Source organism: Ranitomeya imitator, chromosome 2 (genome assembly GCF_032444005.1).
Source record: "Ranitomeya imitator isolate aRanImi1 chromosome 2, aRanImi1.pri, whole genome shotgun sequence".
Lineage (NCBI taxonomy): Eukaryota > Metazoa > Chordata > Amphibia > Anura > Dendrobatidae > Ranitomeya > Ranitomeya imitator.
The window spans coordinates 481,238,588-481,257,243 of record NC_091283.1 but is presented as its reverse complement, the minus strand read 5'-3'; the positions used below and the strand labels follow the sequence as shown (position 1 = coordinate 481,257,243).

Genomic DNA, 18,656 nt, shown 5'->3' with positions numbered 1-18,656 from the left:
ATAATTATTGAATTCTATGAAAAAAAGGTTTCATTTTAGGAACCTAATGACCTAGCCAGCAGGGGTCGTCTTGTTTAGAAAACCAATTCTTAATTACCTTGTTAGAAAGGAATAAAGTCTCATATTCAAGACCCTCATTTATTAGCCAGAGCGAAAAGTGCCTTACACATAGCATCTCTGGGGAACCTAGTACATCACATGGCCAGCAATTAATTTAAATGAAAACTGTTCAAAGCATAAAGGGAAACAATCATCAGAAAATGACCTATTGTGTTAAATAAAAAAAATAAATAAATGTTACACATTGCAATCTTTATTAACCCGTTCAAGACCTATGACGTATACATAGGTCGTGTCCTTCCACTCCATGCAGGCTCCGGCGCTGAGAATGCATGTTTTCCAGCACATGTCTGCTGCTTTCATCAGCTGACATGTGCCCCTACCTGCCACATTTGGAATCACAATCCACCTGCAGCAGTTAACACGTTAAATGCCGCTGTCAAACTCTGACATTAGCAATTAACATGGCCACGCCAGAAGTGTGTCACTAATCCAGTCACAAGACCACGGGGGCGCCGATGGGTTGGCATGACAACCCGTGGGCTGCAGGAGTCTCCTGTGGTTGTCATTTCTGGATTGCTAAAAATAGAAATCTTACAATTTTCACACTGGGCACTTTAGCTTTATTATTAGACTACAACTTCCTGTTTCAGGAAACAACACGTCCACATTAACCCCAATAGCTGGAACCCCATCTTTTGTATTGACGTGTCTAATGAGTGTGTGTAAACATCACTGTGAAGAGAGGGGGAGCAGGGTAAGCTGGGACATCACCTATTGTGATTGGTGGATCCTGTATTATCAACTCAGTATAGAAGTTTTATCTGTCATTGTAATCCAGCCTCTGCTGACAAGAAAACTTCTGCAAATTCTTTCTGAAAGGATAAGCAATATGAATGTAAAAAATCCCCGGTGGCCAATGTGCAAACTGCAAGGTTGCCAATTTTGCTTTCTTTCTTATTTTTTAATACAGACCATTAAAGTGTAAAAAAAAAAAAAGCAAAAGCATTAGCAAATAGTAAAAAATCCACATAACACAAATGTTCCTGTGGCGACAGGTAAGTTGAACACTTACCACAGATATTGGAAACCCTCTTTAAATTGTTTAAACACAAAAAAACCTTGTAAACATTGTATCTGTGGTAAATGTTCAATTTACCGGAGAATTTGTGTGTTATGTAGATTTTAAGAAAAATGTTGAATTACCATATATACTTGAGTATAAGCCGCTATTTTGAGCCCATTGTTTAGGCTAAAAGTGCCCCTCTCGGCTTCTACTCGAGTTATTGTCCCAGGGGGTGGTGGGGGAGCGGGAGCGGCTGTCCCATCATACTCACCTGCTCCCCAATGCACTTCCCTGCTTCTCCAATGGACTCTAGTGCCCGCAGCTCTTCCTGTGTTCAGCAGTCACGTGGTACAGCTCATTAAAAAGTTATGTATATGGATGCGACCCCACTCCCATAGGTGTGGAGTGCATATTCATTACTTTAATGAGCGGTACCATGTGACCGCTGACACATGAACAAGTTGCCAGCGCCAGAGACCATCGGAGAAGCAGAGACCGCACCAGGAGGGGGTGAGTCATGCGATATTCCCCTGTCCCCTTTCCACCGCCTCGCTGTGTCTTCCGCGTCTTCTGGCTGTGACGTTCAGGTCAGAGGGCGCGATGACGTGGTTAGTGTGCGCCCTCAGTCACTGCAGAGACCCGAAAGACACAGCGGCGCGCGGAGGTGGAATGGGGACTGGTGAATATCGCAAGTGCCAGTGTCCTGAGCCAGCGGCGACTCCCGCACCTGGCCCCCATAGCGCGCCGGTGTCCCCGCCTGCTCAGGACACCGGCAACTCTCTCCCAGCAACGAGAGGTGAGTGTCTTTTTTTTTCAAATCGCAGCAGCAGCATATGGGGCATATTATTCTATGGAGCATCTTATGGGGTCATTAACTTTTAAGCAGCTTTATATGGGGCATAATATTCTATGGAGCATCTTATGGGGCCATCATTAACCTTATATGGAGCATTATATGGTGCTCCTGATTCGATATGGATATTCAAAAACACTTAACCTACTGATGTCTCAATCAATTTTACTTTTATTGGTATCTATTTTTACTTTTTAAATCTACCAGTAGCTGCTGCATTTCCCACCCTAGGCTTATACTCGAGTCATTAAGTTTTCCCAGTTTTTTGTGGCAAAATTAGGGGGGTCGGCTTATACTCAGGTCGGCTTATACTCGAGTACATACAGGTATATATTTTTTAAACTACAGTTTAAGTCTTACCACTGGAACGATTTTTCCTGTTGGATTTTCCGCCACTGAGTAGCATTTTCAGACTGTTCCGGAACATGTCTGCACTACTAGTACCTCGTCAGGCAGAGACCTGAAAAACAAGAGACTTCTGGTCAAAAATTGCAATATGTACACACACACACACACTCACATTAAATGCATATGTACTGTATATTTATTATGCATACATGCTACACACACATCGTATAAATATAATAGTGGTCACCATTTTACTATGTATACATATTTTTCTACTTTAAGACAGCTTATCGTGGGGTCTAGAATCAGCTTTAAGGTGGCTCATAGCTTAGTAAGATGTGAGGTTTAAAAGAATAAAGAAGCAAGACCCAAGAAGTTTGCTCCTCGCCTGGTCGCGCGCCCGTGAGGTGTAATTACATAGCCTTTGCTTTTTGAAAAGGGGAACGTTAATAGAGGGATCAATTACACAGATATCCCCTGCCAGTCACTCCTCTACTCTGCTGTAAAAGAAGGATTAAGTGACACACTGCAGAATTAGGAACTATTTTACTACCGTTCCGCCTCCTTTGGATGTGGCCATCTAGGCTCAATGCCAGCACTTAAAGAGAACACACAGCACGGGCAGCGAGGACTGTTTAGTCCACTGGGACGGGAAGATTAATCCTTTCTGACAGGAGATGACAGCACACACAGGCCAATAACTCAAGTCCCAACCAAACCTGCAACTTCCCTCACCGAAGTTCCAGCATTTCTAGCCACAGACGATCTCATCATCGAGCTACAGAATTCAAACCACAAAAAAGCAAGCTAAAGCCCCACCGAGTGCACAGAGTGTCCTTAACCCTTTAAGAAACCGGCCATGTTTTATTTCTGGGCTTTTGCTTTTTCCTCTTTGTTCCAAGAGCCCTAACCTTTTTTTTTTTTTTTTAATGTTAACTCAACACAGTCGTAGGGGGCTTTTTTCACGGGACGATTTGTATTTTTCAATGGCCCAATTAATTATGCCATATAATGACTTGGAAAAAAATCAGAACCTTGTAAAAACAGATGAACAAATGAGAAAACTGCTTGTCGACATTTTCTATGACCAAAAAATGTTAATTAACTACTTCTTTGCGCCGTTTAACATGCAATTTAAATAATGTTCTATTCTGACAGATCACGATACTATGTTTTATTAGCAGGAGATTATCAGTCGAGGACTACATATTGTGTGCAGACCAGTCAAGCTATTCTATGCAACCACACCCCCACCACTGATTGGCAGCTTGCTGACAATGTACTATGTACAAAGGAAGCTGCCAGCCAGTCAGGAATGTGGGCGGGGTTATACACAGCCCAGAGGTCTTAGCTCTGCTGCTTCTGGGTCAGATAAAACAGGGATTTGATCAAAACTGAACCAAGCAAGCCAGTAAGTGAAAAGTCCCTGGGATCAGGCTCTTTGTGTCTACATCATGCTGTTATCAGACTGCATAGCAAAACCCTGTTGATAGATTCCCTTTAAAAAGGATGTGGCTTTCCAGCCCCAATGCAGGAATGGGTAGGGGAATGGACTTGGTGGACAGACCTTTCTGTACCTTCCAGAATCCCAACATTTTTTAACATTGAGGAACCCCTGAAGCAATTCTTAACTATGGAGCCTAACCATTTACTTTACTTTTTTTTAAAAATGTGGAAAAATGGCTAAAAACCAAGCATACAGCAAAATCAATAGAGACCATTATATAAATGTAGACTTTAGACGTCAGAAGCCACAATTAATTTATACTTCAAAATTAATTCAAACCATGTATAGCAGAATTAAAAGCAGATCGAAGACCTCACATTTATTCACACTTCAAACCCTAAAATCAATTAAGATTCCCATACAGAAAAATTAATTCAGACCCTGACCCTTAAATATATTCAATCCCCAGACTAGACAACTAAATTAATCGGAACGGAGATGTACCCAGTGTGGAGGACTCCATATGTTACAGCTGGTGACAGTGCGAGTAGTGTTGACTTTGCATAACCATGGTGTTCTTGTAATAAGTCGTTTAGCCTGTAGTCATGTTTCCCACTGCGGGCTACTAATGGAGATTGCAGAGTGCTGCATACATCCATCCTGCAGACTTTAATGCAGTCTGTCATCACAAAATGACTGTCCAAGCCAGTCACACGAGCTCTGCGCATCCTCCCACCTACTTGCTTTCCCTCTATCTCTGCCCCGCCATCCACATCTTCATTGAGTGCCAGCTTTGGTTTTACAGGATAATTCAATCCCATAATGAACAACACTAGTCCTTCTATATTAGTTCATCTCCATGTGGAGGAACCCCATATATAGGGACCACAATGTCAACATAGGACACTCCACTAACAAGATATCAACTACATAGAAGAACGGAGTTCTAGTCCCAGATTTTATAAAAGGAAAAAATCAATTTCATTTAATATACATATATTTGTTTCTTACATGAAGTCACCACAAATATTGAACATGCTCAGCAAAAGAACATTTGGTACCAGACCTGTGTGATCACCAACACCTGCTCACTACCTAAAATAACGTGCTCAGTGCATAGCAATGAATATCATGGGATCCAGAGTCCCCCCAGGAAAGAATCAACATCTCCCTTGTCTATACATCTCAAGTCTCTCATAACCCAGTTACCTTAAATATAAGCTTATATATATTATATATTATAGGTCTGGTACCAAATGTTCTTTTGCTGAGCATGTTCAATATTTGTGGTGACTTCATGTAAGAAACAAATATATGTATATTAAATAAAATTGATTTTTACCTTTATAAAATCTGGGACTAGAACTCCGTTTTTCTATGTAGTTGATATTTGGTTTTACAGGAGTCTAAAGGTACCTTCACACTGAACAACTTTCCAACGAGAACGACAACGATCTGTGACGTTGCAGCGTCCTGGATAGCGATCTCGTTGTGTTTGACAAGCAGCAGCGATCAGGATCCCGCTGTGACATCGCTGGTCGTCGCTGAAAGTCCGGGACTTTATTTGGTCGTCAGATCGGCGTGATTCGTCATGTTTGACAGCAAAAGCAACGATGCCTGCAATGTTTTTTCATGGAGCAACAACCAGCGAGAACGATAAGTACGGCACTGGATCGCTCCTGCATCGTTCTGCTGTTGCCGGTGTTTGACGTCTCCTAGCGACCTAAACAGCGACGCTGCAGCGATCGGCTCGTTGTCTATATCGCTGCAGCGTCGCTTAATATGACGGTACCTTAAGGTTAGGGATAGAAGGCAAACAAGTAGCTGATAAGGTGCACAGAACAGCACACCCACACCAAGGGTGCATAGAGTGCCTGTGCTTGGTTTGAACAGTGTGTAATTTGCACTGACAGACTTTATCCATTCCAGCGTTATGACAATGCACTCCAAAAATACAACTCTCAATTCACAAAAAGTTTCTGACTTCAACTAAAGGGGTTTTCCAAAAATGTAATAAAATGGTCAATGTCAGGTAATTTAAATGGCAACTGATCCTAGTCATGTGTCAGAACATGCTGCTGTCTGAAGAAATACTGCCTGAGACCTATGTCTCAACTGTCAGAAGAGCTGTATCCTAAGCACACATACCTCCAGTGAGCTGAGGAGAAAGACCTGTGCCATCAGAAGAAATAAATCTTCTCCTCAGCTAACAAAGCACAAATAATTTTTTCACTAGCCTCAATCCTCCCTGCTCAGTCAGCCAAGGAGGAGATTTATTTCTTCTGATGTCACAGCCTTTCTACTCGGCTTAGGGAGGTAAGAGTGCTTAAGATATAGCTTCTCTGTCAGTTGAGACTTGGATCTCGTGAGCCGTGTTTCTTCAGACTGCAGTCTGTTTTGTTAAGCAACTAGGATGGCCTGCCACTGAATTACGTGACAGGGCTATTTTATTACATTATTGGAGAACCCCTTTAAGAAAATGCTCAAGATTCAAGAAGTTGGTATAATGCCATGTGAAGGTGGCGCAAAGTTCATTACCAGGTAACAAAGGTAGACTTACAACCTGCAAAGTCAAACCTGATGCAGGTGGTCTCCTTCCTCTTTGCCCCTTATAATTGTTCTCCCACCTATCCTTTATTTGCACCAGTGTTACCAAGGAATTTTGGCCAGCAGCAACAGATGTCACTAGTGTCTCCAGTCATCAGCTGATTGTGCCAGTGGTGTCTATTGCTGCTGCCCAGCAGATACTACTTGAAGCTCTGATATGAAAGGAAGTGAAATCAGATTCATTTTAGGATTGCTGCATCCAATAGGTGGCACTTTATTTCAAGTCCCCTTCCACTCTGAAGAGGCTATTTGCATATTTTTTTTGCTATTTTCATGAGTACCGACATGCTAAAGACTGATGAGAAAGAGTACCACTGTCGTTCCAGATATCAATTCTGCCCATAGAGACATTACAAAAATCATAATTTTTCTGACTAGCCAATAAAGGCATCACGCCTATAACTCTTTTAGGTTTTTGGGGGGTATAAAAAGTTCCAAACTATAAATATAAAAAAAAAAAAGAAAACAGGAAACCTGTTTTACTAGAAATGCCATACTGAAATCGTCAACTGGCGACTTGATATGCACTTCAGTAATCAACTGTCTTCATGTTTTTAGCCGCATTTGTATCTTAAAATATAATGCAACAGATGCAATATGACAATTAGTCCAATTTGTACGCACAGCAGGCAACGACACAATTTGTTTTTACTAAGAAGAAAAAACCCAAGACAGTGGCGATAATTGTGCAGCTTGTGGGCCATGGAAGAACATCCTGTCAAGAACAAACCAGTAAAATGATCATTTGTGTAAAAACACTGCAGAGAGCCATCTGAAGCCGAGCCCCAGCTCAATACTGCTCTCAGCTTATTCACATATGGAATTCGGCGCCATCATAGCCTATTTTCACATCATGTTACAGACGGCGGCTCCCCAAACAATAGGAGCTACTAGAACGTATGGCTACCCAGCAGATGTCGAAAACACGTCATAGTAAAGGGAACTAGAACGAAAAGCAGCAGAGGAATAGAATCCAGACTTTGCGTATTATATTATAGGCTTCATGGGATCGATGTCATCTACAGTGGGTACGGTATTCAGACCCCTTTACATTTTTCACTCTCGTTGCAGCAATTTGGTAAATTCAAAAAAGTTCATTTCATTTCATTTTTTTCTCATTAATGTACACTCTGCACACAAATGTAGAAGTTTTTGCAATTTTATTAAAAAAGAAAAACTGAAATATCACATGGTCATAAGTATTCAGACCCTTTGCTCAGTATGGAGTAGAAGCACTCTTTTGAGCTAGTACAGCCATGAGTCTTCTTGGGAATGATGCAACAAGTTTTTCACACCTGGATTTGGGGATCCTCTGCCATTTTTCCTTGCAGATCTGCTCCAGTTCCATCAGGTTGGATGGTGAACGTTGGTGGACAACCATTTTCTGGTCTTTCCAGAGATGCTCAATTGGGTTTAGTTCAGGGCTCTGGCTGGGCCAGTCAAGAATGGTCACATAGTTGTTCTGAAGCCACTCTTGATATTTTAGCTGTGTGCTTAGGGTCATTGTCTTGCTGGAAGGTGAACCTTCGGCCAGGTCTGAGGTCCAGAGCACTCTGGAAGAGGTTTTCATTCAGGATATCTCTGTACTTGGCCACATTCATGTTTCCTTCAATGGCAACCAGTCGTCCTCCCTCTGTAGCTGAAAAACACCCCCATAGCATGATGCTGCCACCACCATGTTTCACTGTTGGGATTGTATTGGGCAGGTGATGAGCAGTGCCTGGTTTTCTCCACACATACTGCTTAGAATGATCACGAAAAAGGTTTATCTTCATCTCATCAGACCAGAGAATCATATTTCTCATCATCTGGGAGTCTTTCATGTGTTTTTTAGCAAACTCTATGCAGGTTTTCATATGTCTTGCACTGAGGAGAGGCTTCGTCGGGCCAATCTGCCATAAAGGCCCGACTGGTGGATGGCTGCAGTGATAGTTGGCTTTGTGGAACTTTCTCCCATCTCTCTACTACATATTTGGAGCTCAGCCACAGTGATCTTTGGTTTCTTCTTTACCTCTCTCACCAAGGCTCTTCTCCCACGATTGCTCAGTTTGGCTGGACAGCCAGGTCTTCGAAGACTGCCGGTGGTCCCAAATTTCTTCCATTTAATGATTATGGAAACCACTGTACTCTTAGGAACCTTGAGTTCTGCAGAAATGCTGTTGTAACCTTGGCCAGATCTGTGCCTTGCCACAATTCTGTCTCTGAGCTCCTTGGCCAGTTCCTTTGACCTCATTTTTTCTGTCATGCACTGTGAGCTGTGAGGTCTTAAAGTATCCTTCACACTAAGCGAGGTCGCTAGCGAGATCGCTGCTGAGTCACAAGTTTTGTGACGCAACAGTGACCTCAGTAGCGATCTCGCTATGTTTGACACGTAGCAGCGACCAGGCCCCTGCTGTGAGATCGCTGGTCGTGTCGGAATGGCCTGGACCTTTTTTTGATCGTTGAGGTACCGCTGGGTAGCACACATCGCTGTGTTTGACACCTTACCAACGACCTCGTTGACGACTCAGACACCGACACATAGGCGTGCATTTGCGTTGCCTTTTCCGCACCCCTCCACTCCGATTGGTGGTCGCTACTGCATTCTGATTGGCGGTCATGCCTTCAACAGAAGGCGACATAGTAGCGCTTCCATCCTTTGTTCCTGACCGCGTGGTGGTTTGCAGATCGTTGTAGAGTTCTCCGGCCTGCGACTCCTCTTCGATTTATCTATTCTTCAACGGTTCTTCTGACACCTATATTTTGTACACGGTAGGTATCGTTTGGGGTCTCAAATGCGTTTTCATTTTTCCTTAATTTATTTGGCAAGGCCGCCACCAATCAGAACGCAGTAGCGACCACCAATCGGAAATGAATGGGCGCGGAAAAGGCAACGCAAATGCACGCCTGTGTGACTACAACGTCACACAGGACGTCCCTCATCGAGGTCTGAATCGTCATAATAGCTGCCATGTGACAGGGTCACAACGACCAACGACATCGTTGTACAGGTCGCTACAGGTTGCCGCATCGCTGCTGCGTCGTTGGGAAGATCTCACTGTTTGACATCTCACCAGCGACCACATAGCGACGCAGCAACGATCCCTGACAGGTCGTATCGTTGTCGGGATCGCTTTAGCGTCGCTAAGTGTGACGGGGCCTTTATATAGACAGGTGTGTGCCTTTCCAAATCAAGTCCTATCAGTTTAATTAAACACAGCTGGACTCCAATGAAGAAGTAGAACCATCTCAAGGAGGATCACAAGGAAATGGACAGCATGTGACTTAAATATGAGTGTCTCAGGAATAGGTCTGAATACTTATGACCATGTGATATTTCAGTTTTTCTTTTTTAATAAATTTGCAAAAATTTCTACATTTGTTTTTTTTTTTTGTTGCAAAGATGGGGTGCAGAGTGTACAATAATGAGAAAAAATGAACTTTTTTGAATTTACCAAATGGCTGCAATGAAGCAAATAGTGAAAAATGTAAAGGGGTCTGAATCCTTTCCGTACCCACTGTACTTGGCCCTATAGAGTAATGACAAAATTAATCTAGGAATAAGGTCCACCTATCACAACCTTAATCTATCAATCAATGCCACTTGTACCGGTACTAGGGGAAATAAAGGCTGTGATGACATCTGCATTAGGTATGGACTACAATGGGGTTTATGGTGCTCATGGTGTCGCCATCTTACCAGAAGAGGTACTGCAGAGTACTTCCTCACTTACTTTATCAAGCAGTCCTCTAGAAGTTATTTGATAGAGTTTAAAACACTTTTTATACAGAAGGAACCCACAGATTTCTACACAACTGATACCGGATAGTCTTTAAACTTCCATCTAGACAAGATATTTTAAGTGTTAATCTCTAAATAGATAATGTTTATATTATGTCCATATGTCAGGTGTAAGGCAGAGGCTTTCATGACAGTGCAGTAAAGAGGCAGTGACTCAGTTTAGTCCAACTTACAGATCTTCATCTTGGCAACTTACAAAAATTACTTAAACTTGATCCTTCAGTTCGCAGCCAGATCATCCATAAGCGTCCATATCAAATATGTTGTCGTGGGTGACTGCACCGCCATGTCACTCGTGGGTGCATCAATGACTTTGCTTTCTCTGGCCAGTGTTCAGTCTCAAACAGACCCGACATACATAGAGCCTCCTGTTCTGATGTTTGCAAACCAAAAACGGACACAAAAACCTTAACTGAAAGTTTAAATGGGAATCGTGGACATGGGCCAATCTCAAGACCTGGAGTAGAGGGAGAGCTCCACCTCACTACTATCCTGCAGATCGCTCCAAAAATAAAAGGTTGTCAGGTTTTCCAAAATCTGACTTGGTCAAATAGCTTGACTAAATCCACACTCTTATTTAGTATTGTAACCACAGATGTAGCTGTAATTACAATGCTCTCCAGCGGGTTTAGTATGCCTCTATGTGCATCCTGGAGAACACAACAACCATCCTATAGGATTCACCACACTGACTCACACAGGTCATATACAAAACATGGACAAAAGTGTTGATAATCATCTTAAATCATTAAATTCTGGTTTGTTCTGTTCTACCGGTTTATAAAATGGAACATCTAGGTCACTGAGGCCCATAGTGCATATAAATCGCCAACGGATACCAACTCAAAGTTACTTTTGAGTCTATTGTTGGCTCAATAACTGCAGCACTCCAGACCTCCTGTGGCATTAACATCAGCCCAAACTGTGCATCAGAAGTGGTTTCTATTGCCAAGCAGCTGCCTTATATCACCAAGCACACTACCAAGTTTCAGTTATAGTGATGTAAAGAATACCGCCACTGGAGTCTAGAGAAAAGCAAAAGTGCAGTGGTGTGACGATGCTCCTCCATCAGGCAGTCTGCTGGACAAGTCTGGGTTTGGTAACTGCCAGGGCAAGGTTACCTGCCTGACTGTATTGTGCCAGGTGTTACATTTGGTGGAGGTGGAATAATGTTCTGGGGCTATCCAGTACTACCCAGTACTAGATTCATTTTGACCTTTGGCCTACAGTCAAACCTGAATGGTCCGGAAGTATTAAATGTATCATAATATACACGTCATCCCTTTTTTTTGCAACCTCATTTGTGGCAATTCATTTTGCAGAAAACCTGATAAAGAACCGTATGTTTACATTAATATACAATTTTGTGAAAATGACGCTCGTTAGAAACAAGATGCAGTGATTTCCAAATTAGAAGGGATTCTCCGCTCAGAAATAAACAGGAACGGGAAATTTCAGGGAATCTGGTATAATAATTATTCAATAAGCAAAAACACAGCTGCTGGAGGCAGAAGCACATCTTCTCGAGAAGATTTCTTGAGAAACGGAAGATTGAAATAAACATGTAATCTATATATAAAATAAGAAATCCAGCGATGAAACTATTAACTCTAAAACTATTGGGATCACCCATGTAAGTCAATGATTAGAAGTCTCATCACTGTTATAACGACCTTTGAACTCAGTTGAAAATGTTCAATTACTTCTCTTTCTGAGGTCGGCTACACATGTCCATGGGTTTTCTGCCCCAAACTTGGAAGCCTCATACAAGTCAATGAAGCTGTTGAGTTAGGGTCAGGAAACCCATGGCCAGATCGGACATAGTGACCCTGAATGTTGACTAGGTGAAACTTGATATACCGTATATACTCGAGTATAAGCCGACCCGAGTATAAGCCGACTCCCCTAATTTTGCCACAAAAAACTGGGAAAACTTATTGACTCTAGTATAAGCCTAGGGTAGGAAAGGCAGCAGATACTGGTAAATTTCAAAAATAAAAATAGATGCTCCATACCGTTCATTATTGCCCCATAGATGCTCCATATACAACTGTGCTATATAGAATGCTCTGCACCGTTCATTATGGCCCCATAGATGCTCCACATAAAGCTGTGCCATATAGAATGCTCTGCACCGTTCAGTATGGCCCCATAGATGCTCCATAGAAAGATGTGCCATATATATATTGCTCTGCACCATTGATTATGGCCCCATAGATGCTCCTTTTAAAGCTGTGCCATATAGAATGCTCTACACCGTTCATTATTGCCCCATAGATGCTCCTTATAAAGCTGTGCCCCATATATATTGCTCTGCACCGTTGATTATGGCCCCATAGATGCTCCTTATAAAGCTGTGCCATATATATATTGCTCTGCACCGTACTTTTTGGCCCCCTAGATGCTCCTTATAAAGCTGTGCCATATATATATTGCTCTGCACCGTTCATTATGGCCCCATAGATGCTCCTTATAAAGCTGTGCCATATATAATGCTCTGCACCGTTCATTATGGCCCATAGATGCTCCTTATAAAGCTGTGCCATATATATATTGCTCTGCACCGTTCATTATGGCCCCATAGATGCTCCTTATAAAGCTGTGCCATATATATAATGCTCTGCACCGTTCATTATGGCCCCATAGATGCTCCTTATAAAGCTGTGCCTTTGAGGTCCATGTGGTCAGACTCTACATCCCCTTCTCCATGCGAGTGGCGGTGGTGTATCGTCCTCCCGGCCCCTCTCATCAGTTCCTGGATCACTTTGCCACCTGGCTTCCACACTTTCTCTCCTGTGACACCCCCACCCTTATCATGGGTGATTTCAACATCCCCACTGCCTCTCCCCCCTCCCCATCTGCTTCTCACCTTTTATCTCTAACCTCCTCTTTCGGCCTCTCACAGCATACTAACTCTCCAACACATGAAGATGGAAACTCCCTTGACTTGGTCTTTTCCCGGCTTTGTTCAGTGGATGATTTCACAAACTCCCCTCTCCCACTCTCTGACCACAACCTTCTTTCATTCTCTATCAAGAACTGCCATCCCGCTCAGGTCACCCCCACTTTCCACACTTATAGAAACATACAGGCCATTAACACCCAGAAACTTATGAAGAACTTGCAGTCCTCATTGGCCCCAATCTTCTCCATCTCATGTCCTGATTCTGCTCTGAAGCATTACAATGAAACCCTGCAAAGTGCTCTGGATGAAGCTGCTCCTCCTATACATAAAACAACTCGGCACAGACGGCAACCGTGGCACACGCTGCAAACACGTTTCCTGCAGCGGTGCTCCAGGTGCGCAGAACGTCTGTGGAGAAAATCTAATCTACCCGAAGATTTCATCCATTATAAGTTCATGCTAAAGACATACAATTCTGCCCTTCACCTCTCCAAACAAACCTACTTCAACACCCTCATCACCTCCCTGTCCAATAACCCTAAACGTCTCTTTGACACGTTCCAGTCCCTTCTCAACCCAAGAGAGCAGGCCCCAACCACGGATCTCCGTGCTGACGATCTGGCCAATTACTTCAAAGAAAAAATTGACCACATTCGACAGGAAATCATCTCCCAATCTCTTCATACCATGCACTGTCCTCCCTCCCCCACTGCATCTAGTTCACTCTCTGACTTTGACGCAGTTACAGAAGAAGAAGTAAGCAGGCTCCTTGCATCTTCTCGCCCGACCACTTGCACCAGTGACCCCATTCCGTCACATCTCCTCCAGTCCCTTTCCCCGGCTGTCACCTCTCATCTAACAAAAATATTCAACCTTTCCCTCACTTCCGGTATTTTTCCCTCCTCATTTAAACATGCCATCATACAGCCATTACTTAAAAAACCATCCCTCGATCAAAACTGTGCCGCTAATTATAGACCTGTCTCTAATCTTCCCTTCATCTCTAAACTCCTCGAACGCCTGGTCCACTCCCGTCTTACCCGCTATCTCTCAGATAACTCTCTTCTCGACCCTCTTCAATCTGGCTTCCGCTCTTTACACTCTACTGAAACCGCCCTCACTAAAGTCTCTAATGACCTACTAACAGCTAAATCTAATGGTCACTACTCCATGCTAATTCTCTTGGATCTCTCTGCAGCATTCGATACTGTGGATCATCAGCTCCTCCTCACTATGCTCCGCTCCATCGGCCTCAAGGACACCGTTCTCTCCTGGTTCTCCTCCTATCTCTCTGACCGATCCTTCACTGTATGTTTTGCTGGTTCCTCCTCCTCTCACCTTCCCCTTACTGTTGGGGTTCCTCAAGGATCAGTCCTAGGCCCGCTCCTCTTCTCGTTGTATACTGCCCCTATTGGACAAACAATCAGTAGATTTGGTTTCCAGTACCATCTCTATGCTGACGACACCCAATTATACACCTCTTCTCCTGTTGTCACGCCGACCTTTTTAGAAAACACCAGGGATTGTCTTACCGCTGTCTCTAACATCATGTCCTCCCTCTATCTGAAACTAAACCTGTCAAAAACTGAACTCCTCGTGTTCTCTCCCTCTACTAACCTACCTTTGCCTGACATTGCCATCTCCGTGTGCGGTTCCACCATTACTCCAAAGCAACATGCCCACTGCCTTGGGGTCATCCTTGATTCTGACCTTTCATTCACCCCCCATATCCGATCACTGGCTCGCTCTTCTTACCTGCATCTCAAAAACATTTCTAGAATTCGCCCTTTTCTTACTTTCGACTCTGCAAAAACTCTTACTGTTTCACTTATTCATTCTCGTCTGGACTATTGTAACTCTCTACTAATCGGCCTCCCTCTTACCAAACTTTCCCCGCTCCAATCTGTCCTGAATGCTGCTGCCAGGATCATATTCCTCACCAACCGTTACACCGATGCCTCTACCCTGTGCCAGTCATTACACTGGCTACCCATCCACTCCAGAATCCAGTACAAAACTACTACCCTCATCCACAAAGCACTCCATGGCTCGGCACCACCCTACATCTCCTCTCTGGTCTCAGTCTACCACCCTACCCGTGCCCTCCGCTCCGCTAATGACCTCAGGCTAGCATCCTCAATAATCAGAACCTCCCACTCCCGTCTCCAAGACTTTACACGTGCTGCGCCGATTCTTTGGAATGCACTACCTAGGTTAATACGATTAATCCCCAATCCCCACAGTTTTAAGCGTACCCTAAAAACTCATTTGTTCAGACTGGCCTACCGCCTCAATGTATTAACCTAACGATCCCTGTGTGGCCTATTTATAAAAAAAAAAAATCACAACATAATCAGGTTCCTCGCATCATGTTCTCATTCACTTTATGCAGTTAATAGCCCTCTGTGTCTGTACTGCTACATACTTAGGCTGATAACTGGTTCATGCAGCTTTACATGAACACCCGAGCCTTACACTATGGCCGGTCCGAATAACTAAAGCAATTGTTACCATCCACCTCTCGTGTCTCCCCTTTTCCTCATAGTTTGTAAGCTTGCGAGCAGGGCCCTCATTCCTCCTGGTATCTGTTTTGAACTGTATTTCTGTTATGCTGTAATGTCTATTGTCTGTACAAGTCCCCTCTATAATTTGTAAAGCGCTGCGGAATATGTTGGCGCTATATAAATAAAAATTATTATTATTATTATTATTATATATATATAATGCTCTGCACCGTTCATTATGGCCCATAGATGCTCCTTATAAAGCTGTGCCATATATATATTGCTCTGCACCGTTGATTATGGCCCCATAGATGCTCCTTATAAAGCTGTGCCCTATATATATTGCTCTGCACCGTTCATTATGGCCCCATAGATGCTACTTATAAAGCTGTGCCATATATATATTGCTCTGCACCGTTGATTATGGCCCCATAGATGCTCCTTATAAAGCTGTGCCATATATATATTGCTCTGCACCGTTGATTATGGCCCCATAGATGCTCCTTATAATGCTGTGCCATATATATTTTGCTCTGCACCGTTCATTATGGCCCCATAGATGCTCCTTATAAAGCTGTGCCATATATATATTGCTCTGCACCGTTCATTATGGCCCATAGATGCTCCTTATAAAGCTGTGCCATATATATATTGCTCTGCACCGTTGATTATGGCCCCATAGATGCTCCTTATAAAGCTGTGCCCTATATATATTGCTCTGCACCGTTCATTATGGCCCCATAGATGCTCCTTATAAAGCTGTGCCCTATATATATTGCTCTGCACCGTTGATTATGGCCCCATAGATGCTCCTTATAAAGCTGTGCCATATATATATTGAATATCTATGGAAAGGTAAATGGGGCGGCACAGCCTTCAAAATCTCAAGCCAAGTGGTAAATTCACACTTCAGTGCTTAAATGGGTTAACCTTTGCTGCCACATCGCACACCTCGGGTGCTCCTCGCATATGAAACAAGTCCAACTATGCAGTCCAAAAAGAAAAAGGAATAACGAGGGCACTCACCAGTCTTCTTATTGTGCAATAATCGCTTACTTTATTAATGTCTCCACTCCCCCCTGCTCACCTGAGCTTCGGCTCCATCGGTAGCCCGACCTTGAATTTTTAGATGTCACATTAATAAAGTAAGCGATTATTGCACAATAAGAAGACTGGTGAGTGCCCTCGTTATTCCTTTTTCTTTTTGGACTCCATATATATATTGCTCTGCACCGTTGATTATGGCCTCATAGATGCTCCTTATAATGCTGTGCCATATAGAATGCTGCTGGTGCTGCAATAAAAAAAAAAAAAATCACATACTCACCTCTCTTGCTCAGGACGCCGGCGCTTTCAATATTTACCTGCTCCTCGTGCGGCTCCGTCTCCAGCACTGACGCTCAGCAGAGGGCGCGCACTGACTACGTCACCGCGCCCTCTAACCTGAGCGTCACTGCTAGAGGACGCTGAAGACGGAGCCGCACCGGAGCGAGGAGCAGGTAAATATAGCGCAGCGCTGCGCTCCCCGTATACTTACCTGCTCCTGGCGCGGTCCCTGCAGTCCCTGGCTTCCCCGGCACTGCAGCTTCTTCCTGTAATTGAGCGGTCACAGTTACCGATCATTTACAGCAATGAATATGCGGCTCCTCCCCTATGGGAGGTGGAGCCGCATATTCATTTCTGTAATGAGCGGTACCATGTGACCACTCAGTACAGGAAGAATCTGCAGCGCCGGGGAAGCCAGGGACTGCAGGGACCTCGCCAGGAGCAGGTAAGTATAATTACACAGCCCCCGCTCCCCCTCCCCTGCCGACCCCTGGGTATATGACTCGAGTATAAGCCGAGAGGGGGACTTTCAGCCCAAAAAAATGGGCTGAAAATCTCGGCTTATACTCGAGTATATACGATATATTCTCACAGGATACTTCTGCCGTGGTCCATTTTATTAGTGTAAATTTCATTGGGGTCAAGTCTTACATTTCCTCCTTTAATCAAAAGATGAAAAAAAAGCTGTAGCATTCGCAAGCATTCCTTACAGGAACCTTTAAGATCACTCATCAAGTCTCCCGACCAGACCATTATAGTAAACACTTGTATTCACCATAAAACAATTTTGGACCAAATTATTATCCAATCCCAGTGCCAAACGTGCGCCATTCTTCTCATCAACATTCAGGATGTGTGGCACCCAATTATCTGTACACTCATAGGTCTCTAAAAGGAATAAGGAGCACAGCACAATGAACAGTTTTAAGAACGGAGACCCCCAAACATGATGTCTTATGAGGAATACAAAGAGCCGACAAGCCCAGAATGTAATTATTATAGCTGATGCCAGTTTCCAGTTGTTTGATCCACCATTGAGTCAGGTCTATTTTCAAGGAACGTGTTATCAGAAAATGATCTTGTGTTTAAATATGATTTCTAGGTTATTTGTTTATAATGATTTTTAATCAATTAATCATTTCATTGACATAAATTTAACAGATAAAAAAAAATACATCTAATATTAAACTCATACTTCCTGTTCTGTACAGAAGACTTTTCAACATTTCTCATCATAGACAAGATAAATATGAAACACCTCAATATACAGTAGATAAGAGGATCCACCACTCACAATATATGAGGTAACAGCTCATCTCCTCCCATTAAAATGACCTTTACTCAGATTAGAACAAGAGGACTTGAGGTCTAGTGCAACCTATTGGAAGAAGCAATGTTATAAAATTCAACCCTTTAAGGAGCCTTGCCACATGGCTTAAGATAAAAGTCAAACCAGAATCTCAATTTACTGACACGTGTTTCAGGGTGTTGCCCATCCTCAGGGCAATGCAAGATATCTGATTTCACTGTATGAGAGGCCTCTGACTGACTTTTAGGTTTGCTACCTCTAACAGGTGGCACTAGAGTCTCTTTACCCGATCATGTCACTCAACAAGGAGAAAAGTTACACCTTAACTGCCAGATAAAGGCATGCACAGAAAAATATCCAATAGACGTCAATGCTGTCTATGTCCATATGGCTGCCTGTGCAAAGCAGGAAGTAGGCCGGGGGCCAGTGTTAAAAAGATAAATTTTGCTT

The 18,656-nt window shown here is 43.3% G+C and overlaps 1 protein-coding gene across 3 annotated transcripts in view; it reads right to left on the bottom strand.

Moving 5' to 3' along the window:
* Window positions 1-18,656, bottom strand: part of TANC2 (tetratricopeptide repeat, ankyrin repeat and coiled-coil containing 2) — a 656,536-nt gene that overhangs the window by 326,244 nt on the left and 311,636 nt on the right. For all 3 annotated transcript variants that reach the window (XM_069751346.1, XM_069751349.1, XM_069751347.1), the window contains exon 3: window positions 2,340-2,439. In XM_069751346.1, coding sequence (XP_069607447.1) covers window positions 2,340-2,406 — 67 coding nt within the window. In that variant the 5' untranslated portion in view covers window positions 2,407-2,439. The remainder of the gene's footprint in view (window positions 1-2,339; window positions 2,440-18,656) is intronic.